General features: G+C 42.3%; 2 protein-coding genes across 2 annotated transcripts in view; one reads left to right on the forward strand and one right to left on the reverse strand.

The window, feature by feature from the left end:
* The window catches only part of LOC109482258 (cytoplasmic dynein 2 light intermediate chain 1-like), a 7,881-nt gene extending 5,426 nt beyond the window's left edge, over positions 1-2,455 (reverse strand). Inside the window, exons 1-4 of the mRNA XM_019784949.1 lie at positions 2,445-2,455; positions 2,134-2,192; positions 1,759-1,823; positions 199-287 (exon numbers count right to left, since the gene is read on the reverse strand). Coding sequence (XP_019640508.1) covers positions 199-287; positions 1,759-1,823; positions 2,134-2,192; positions 2,445-2,455 — 224 coding nt within the window. The remainder of the gene's footprint in view (positions 1-198; positions 288-1,758; positions 1,824-2,133; positions 2,193-2,444) is intronic.
* A 150-nt stretch (positions 2,456-2,605) lies between these two features.
* LOC109482259 (clathrin heavy chain linker domain-containing protein 1-like) overlaps positions 2,606-7,399 on the forward strand; it is a 6,242-nt gene continuing 1,448 nt past the window's right edge. The window contains exons 1-10 of the mRNA XM_019784950.1: positions 2,606-2,679; positions 3,105-3,289; positions 3,660-3,847; positions 4,121-4,263; positions 4,583-4,784; positions 5,045-5,172; positions 5,368-5,568; positions 5,827-5,986; positions 6,259-6,461; positions 6,856-7,038. Of these exons, the coding sequence (XP_019640509.1) occupies positions 3,110-3,289; positions 3,660-3,847; positions 4,121-4,263; positions 4,583-4,784; positions 5,045-5,172; positions 5,368-5,568; positions 5,827-5,986; positions 6,259-6,461; positions 6,856-7,038 (1,588 nt within the window). The 5' untranslated portion in view covers positions 2,606-2,679; positions 3,105-3,109. The remainder of the gene's footprint in view (positions 2,680-3,104; positions 3,290-3,659; positions 3,848-4,120; positions 4,264-4,582; positions 4,785-5,044; positions 5,173-5,367; positions 5,569-5,826; positions 5,987-6,258; positions 6,462-6,855; positions 7,039-7,399) is intronic.

Here is a 7,399-nt window from a genome sequence, read left to right on the forward strand (position 1 = left end):
AATACTTACGTCTAGTAATCCAGTGCTTAACTGTGGCCATCATGCTATGAACTGCATTGTACATGTAAACACGATGAGATGACAAGGATGTGAATAAGAAAAAATCAAATCAAAGTTTACTCATGGGTTTACAACACTTCCAGTAACAGAAAATACATAGTTGTAACTGACAGACATTGCTGAGGTATGATGACCTACCTGACACTGTTAACATTGATGGCAGTGTCTACCAGTCTGGACAGAAAGGTCCCACCTCCAAGCTCCCAGATATTCACCACATCTTTGGCCTGAAGTTTGAAGCAGACATAACTGATAGTTGCACAATCAAAATGGTACAGTGTGTGGTACCTAATTCAATGAGAAATGACATGTTAAAACAGTGGGGTGCTTTCACCAACACATTGGTGAAAGAAAACTGTTGACTAAGAGAATTTTAACCTTCAAACAGACTTAAAACTGTAACTCACCAGGTTGTTTCTGGCTCTCCTCCCAAAGGTGAACTCTAGAGCAGTTGTTGGCTTTGCAGCCTCATCTCTAAATGAGTCGGAGAAAAGATGAAGACAAGGATACAGTCAAGGATGTAGGATGTCAAAGAGCAAAATGCATTGTTTTACTACGACTGCTATACCATAAGGTACACAAAGCCTACAGACTACTTACATGCAAGGTCTGCATAAATATAAAAAGCCTGGAACTTAAGAGACTTTCACCCATGAAAGTAAGGACAAGGCATGCATAATACATGGATGTTGCTAACTTGCTGTCACAATTCTGTAAGCATGAGAGATATGAAATGGATATGTTGATATGACATGGTCTGTTTAGTCCTCACTAGTGTACATAAGCTATATTCATATCAATAGCAACTGTTTTACTTTAAAATGTGAAAACAGCCCATAATGTATTCCTTAATTGCATGCATTGCCAAGAAATTCTCAAAAGCGCATGCATGTGCAATTTGACATTTTGGTATATAAGAATTTGCATGCATGTGTACTCAGTTTGCAGAACATACAGAACTCAGTTACAAATACTACAGCACAAGCAGTTAATTGTTGCAGAATGCAATGGCCAGTGCATTATGCTACTAGTAGTGGCTTGCCATGCAAGAAAAACTCCATACAACTTAACAAGTTATCAACCAGCACAAAAGGATTGGAATTTGGAGGACAGGGCAGAACCATGCAGAGACTCAAGGTGAGTTTATGACAGAAACAAAAAGGCTCCACAGACTTCACATTAACATTAACATGCCACACTTACACAGGACCTTCCCTGACAGGACATCCCACATTAAAACAAAGGAAACATAGATGTTAGCAGTGGGATTGGCATTAAAACATGAACGACACAACACTTGAATTTTTGTTCCTGAGTCCAACATAGTCATGCAAAACAAGCAACATACAGAATTAGTCTGCAAGCATGTCACGATGTTAAACAGCACGGTACAAAAACTGCAGCATACCATTATGATTGTGTGTATAGATGTAGCAGATAATATTCTACTTGACATCTAAAATCCACCTGCAAGACTATTATCTCACCTGTCCAAAAATCTCAGGATAATTGAAGTTTTACCCTGCAAAGTAAAAAAAAAATATTGTACACCAGTTGTCGAGTATTCATGTTAACTACATGTCGTATGTGATTTTCAGGTAATGTTACATAATATTGACACCAAGATAGTTTACCTATCTGAAATACGGAAAATTTCTTTTTGATAACAGTATCAATGACAAATTGAGAAAGACTTACCGAGGTTTTGCTGCCCATCAACAAAACTGAGCTTTCCTCTGCCGGTCGGTTCTCCTGCTGACCATCTGTGGATGTGGGGAGAGGTTAGGAAATGAAAAATCACAAGTTCACAATAACATGTTATTAACATACATCTGTATTGTAACAGTGGGGGGTTTATAGGCTCTGGTGCCCAGGAGGTCGTGGGTTCGAACCCAGGCCCGGGACCAGTGGGATTTTTACTGGCTCCTCCTGTTTCTTACAGTATATCATTTTAGTATAGCATTTTAAACTGAGTTTATCTTAATATGTTACTAACGTGAGCCTTCCTAGCTTTGCCTGGGAACATGTAGTATCTATAACATCTGTGGATTTTTGTGACTGTAAACTCCTCACCTTTCCCATCCTTCTCCTGCTGCTGAACCACTTCTATAGCAAGATCCCAGATGGAATCCCTGTAGAATATCAACACACAGACAAAAGTAAACACAAGTACCAGATACACAATTAGCTGCTGTTGGTGTTGTTGCTCCTGACACATATATCCCTATTTTCACAATCTTCACCTCATACCTGGCCAAAAGACTTCAGCCCCCCCCCCTCCCCCTTCACAGATACGTTAGTTACACATGCAGTATTCAGTCTCTTTTTCTGTACAGCTCAAAACGATGTCAATCAAACGGACAATAGCTTGGGATGTATCCTACCCTTTAGACATGTTAAAAGCACAGTTTTGCCCTGATGAGCCTCTCAAACCGGTCCAAACTTCGGTCCTCTTCTTCTCTCCAACTTCGCCGGTCTGTTTGGGACAGTGGAATGTGTGAAACGTCATCACAAAGCGAGTTTTTTGCGTGACGTCATCAGAACATGCGGTGTTCACCATGGTGCGTGTAAACAACGAAAACAGGACGAAGGCTGCTGGTTTTTTGAGCGATTTCTGAGGTTTGCATTTCTTTATTCTCACACCAACTGCATGGAATATACACATCACATTATTAAGAATAAAATTCATTCAATATGGTGGCCTACTGCTGTTTCTGAACGTTTGGATTTAGATGTCTCTTAGCTTGTGCACAGTAAAGTGTCAGATTTCATGGTCGCCCCCCTCCCACTACTTGAAGAATGGGGAAAAATAACAGTTTGGGTGCAATATTATGGCTAGTTATGCATAGCATAGAGTGACGGGCAAGAGCCACCGGCATTCGACCTGAATTTTGTAATCTTCAACGTTTTGATGTTTACAAAGATATTCAAAGTTCTTGACATGGTGAATTAATAGCTGGAATTCTAGATTATCTTTTGAAGTTGAATATGTAACCTTTCAATTTCATTTCACAGTAAGTAAAAGATACGGTGCATCCCCCCTGGAGCCATGTCCGGTTCTGTTCCTGGCACACCCAGGAGGGTTCTGCCTCCCATTGCCACCGACTCAGACAGAGCTGCACTGGACGAACTGGAAAACTCCATCCAGGTCGAGCTAGCCAGACTTCGCGCTTCGTCAAGGGGCCCTAACGAGCTCTCGTACACAGTGTTCAAGGATGCGTTTGATCAGGTAAAGAACATTATATTGGCAATTTCATTGCAATTATACGAGAGATACTTATCCTTACACACTGTGCAACAGTACCTGAGTGCTTCAGTCTTAAGCATGTCAATCAACTCAGGTCACTAAACAGTATTGTCATAATAGTGCAAACACGCTGTGCAGTGCGTGGGTAAAGTTAAGTTGTGACTGCAATTGAGCTTAAGTTTTTAATGCAAAACTAACTTATTGAAGTCAAAAAGACATGTAGCAATGGTGTTTGGACTACTGGAGTACAATACAACCATATTTATGATATCTATTTTTTAATGATTATAAATTTCCTTTTTGTACAAAATGTAAACTCATGTTAACATCTGGTCACATTATGTCCACACAGCTGATCCAGCATGCGTCAGCCTACACTAACCTGCTGACAGCCATAAAAGCAGAGTACGAGGCGGTGATTGAGGACCTACAGGAGGGGCAGCGGGAAGCCTTCTACCTGGAGGGGAGGCTGAAGGCCACGGCTGCGGAACCCACCACAGTCGTCAACTACAGGAGGAGAGCAGAGGAGCTGCAGCAAAAGTACTTAGTTTTTTAACTTATAAATGTCCTGAAGTCAGCAACAATTGCATGCATTGTGATCATGTTTAACTGTGAGGGCAGAATCTCATAAATGAGGGCAGAAATAGAAAATCATGGACAATACAATTACAAAACACTTGACAGTAAGTCTTAAGTTTAAGAAGTCTAAGGATCATAACTTTATGAAAGTCTGGTTCCTTAAAGGGTGCTAAAACATATGAAAATAACAGCAAACGTAGGTTTGGTTAACTTGTTCTTTTGAATCCTTGACAGGATGTCGGTGATCCAAAGAGACAATGCTCGTCTGGCAGCAGAGTTGGAACGTGTAAGAGCAGCAAGAGAAGCCATGCTGAAGAAAGATGAAGATGATAAAAGTACCCAGAAGCCCAGGCGCACAGACTTCAGACCCTTACCTGGTGAGACCCTTGGAGAATGGGCCAAATCTGATTGATCAGTCCATTCACATCCAGCTACTTTGTATATATTGTGTATATTTTGTATTATCTGTTTATGTAGGAGAAAATGCCTGAAATGATCCTGGCCACTGTACCTGTACTGCGATCAATCTGAAACATCTAGAACATCTCAGAAGTGTCGCAAAAAGAATCATTATCAAATGCATGGTAATGGCAATATTTGACAGCACTGGAGCTATATTTCAACTGTAATTTCTGTTTTCTAGCCCCTGTAAATGTGTTTTTGTAACTGATGTTGACACGTTCCCTGTGGCTCCAGGTCTAACGTTAGAGGAGAGCACTGACGTGAAGACCCTGACCAGGTACCACAACAAGCTGGAGCATCAGCTGAGGGAGCTCCACATCAGCAGGAACACCAAGTACGCACCCAAGGTCAGGAAACAGGAGCTCAAGGACACCCTCACCAAGCAGGTCAACATGAGACATCATCTGGCAGACAGGACTGCCAGGCTGAAGAACAGGTGGGAAACAGAAAACGTAGGAAACAGGTGTCTGTCAATTACTTAGTTATCAGGAGCCAACAGTCTAGAGCAGAGGGGAGGGGGAGGTTTATGGGACCACATCCTTGCCACTACATCACAAATCAGCAAGGAGTGGCAATGTGAGTCCTGAGGAAAGCGCTGCTTAAAAATGATGGCCAGTATCAGGCTCCCAGTATACATTGTATATACATTTTGCCAGCTCTTGACATTTTTCAACTGGTATGAATTGCCCCGTACAGATGTCAGAAGCTGAAGGTGGCCGTGGAGGTCGCTGGTATCTACAAGGAGGATCCTCCCGAGAACCACAGCCTGAGTGAAGTCATCACAATGGCCCTCACCACACAGTCCATGGGATTTGCATTCAGAGGTGACATATCAATTGACCATAGGAGTAACTTTTGCAAATGTAATGACTTAGTAGTTCAGCAAACAGCCTTTCTTTAGGTCTAGCTAGGAATATGCCAGAGACTGAATCAATTAATTCCTGATCCCATGTCTGTTAACCTAACCACTAGGCAATTGATGCCACTTTTCAATAAGCAGCATTTACATGTTCCTCCAGGTGTGTCAGGCCAGCGTGACACGCCCTTCTCTTTTGAGGATGATGACCCCAACAAGGAGAAGGAGGCAGAGATGCTGCTGGAGTACATTGACAAGTTCCATGAGCTGTTTGACGACGAGTGTTACCAGGACGCTGCCATCCATGCTGCAAACAGTCCCAAGGGCATTCTCAGAACACCCGAAACAATGGCCAAGTTTAAAGGTACATGAGTGCCATGTTTGTGTTCACATTTGTCAGCCTTGTGATCAGTGTAACCATATGATGTCTTTTATGATTTCAACAGTGCTTCAGACTTAACAATAAATAGTCTCATTGAAAGAGTTGAACTTGCAAGTGTAACATAAAAGCTGTCCAACTGTGGACTGTTTCTGGTGGTTAACATGCTAAGGCATATGACATTGAACAAAATGACTTTATTCTAAACTCATCTTAACTGTGTATAATGTTCCTTCCTTCCAGATGTAGGTTCTGAAGCCTTGCTGGCGTACTGTGAGGCTCTGATGTCCTCCGTGTCAGCCTTGTCTCACCTGCCCAGCCCGGAGGTGTGTCTGGAGTGTGTCAGATGTGCACTGTCCCAGCACAGACTGGACCTTGTCACTCACTGGATAGCACAGAACAGGTATGTTCATAGCCATAACTATGACACGGTAACAGTTGCATAGTTGTGGAAGTCCAGATTCCTATATAGGTTAAGCCTGACTTCCACTACTATACAACTGTTACCATGTCATTGTGACAATAAGCTGAAGCTGCTGACTGAAACAGGTTTTCTTGTCAAAGGTATTGTCTTTGGTAACAACAGGATTCTTGAATTATTACAGGAATCAAGCAAGTTTTAGCTCTTATCGGAAACTGTTGTACTTTGTTAATGTAACATCTTTTTGCCTCCAGCTTGCAGCTTACTGAGGAGATAGCCAATGCCTTGTGCGAGTATGCTGACCAGAACCCCCTGAGTGGCCCGGTGTGCCTGGCCCTGGCACAGGCCGTGTTTACAGCCATACAGGCACACAGGGAGGCAGCTGTCTGCATGTGTCGCCAGGGCAAGGTGTACAACATGGTGGAGTATGCATACGGCACTGGCGCTTTCCATACAGGTGTGTGGGACATTACTCATATGTATAATTGTATCTGATAAATTTTCCTCCTTTGCTTAAATACAGTCATGTGAGTTACACTGACTTGTATGACAATGTTTATCATTAGCTTGCACACTTGAATCAACACCAGAGCATTTGTATGAAATGGCACTCAGATAGACAGTAATGTTTCTGTTGAAATTACATCCTTTATGGTGTAAAATACATATATAAAGATCACCTTCCAGCAGATGGTCGTCTTAAAACTTTCATCTTTCCTCCTTCCTCTTACTTCCTTTCAGCAACGAAGGCCCATGGTGGTGAATTGTCATAATTTTTTATATGGTACATGTACGCCATTGTCTCTCAGTCTACTAATTCAGATAATACAACCATGATCTAATTTTCACAGCTGACTGGTCGCACGTGCTGCAGACATGCCCGTCCCTGGAGCTGGCCCGGTCCCTGATCCAGCCGTACAATGACCAGCCGCCTGCCCTGCAGCTGGGACAGGCAGTCAGCACGCTGCTGCAGACTGAGGATTACCTGATAGGGCTGCAGCTGCTGCAGGAGACACATGACAAGTTCCCAACAGGTCAGTTCTGTTCTCAAGATTCCCCTAGTTACAATGTAAACCCGGCACTAATGACTAATCATGGGACTGGAATAAAACCTTCACAGTAGACAATGTCATACATACTTATACGTAGCTTGATCGTATCCCGAGATTGATGTTAAATGTACCAGTAGATTTTTACATTAAGGTATCAATAACAACTTGGGTCAATACGTGTGTTGATGTATTTGCCCCTTCTTGAAGTTGATAGATTTTTACTTGAATGGAAAACTTGACAGCAAAAGGCTTTTCAATTTGCCTGATGTGATAGGGCATCTAGAGAATAACTTGATGAATGCATGATATATAGACATACATAGCAAGATCTTTGTGGGCACAG

The sequence above is a fragment of the Branchiostoma belcheri genome, unplaced genomic scaffold, assembly GCF_001625305.1.
Source record: "Branchiostoma belcheri isolate BF01 breed outbred unplaced genomic scaffold, Haploidv18h27 scaffold6, whole genome shotgun sequence".
Lineage (NCBI taxonomy): Eukaryota > Metazoa > Chordata > Leptocardii > Amphioxiformes > Branchiostomatidae > Branchiostoma > Branchiostoma belcheri.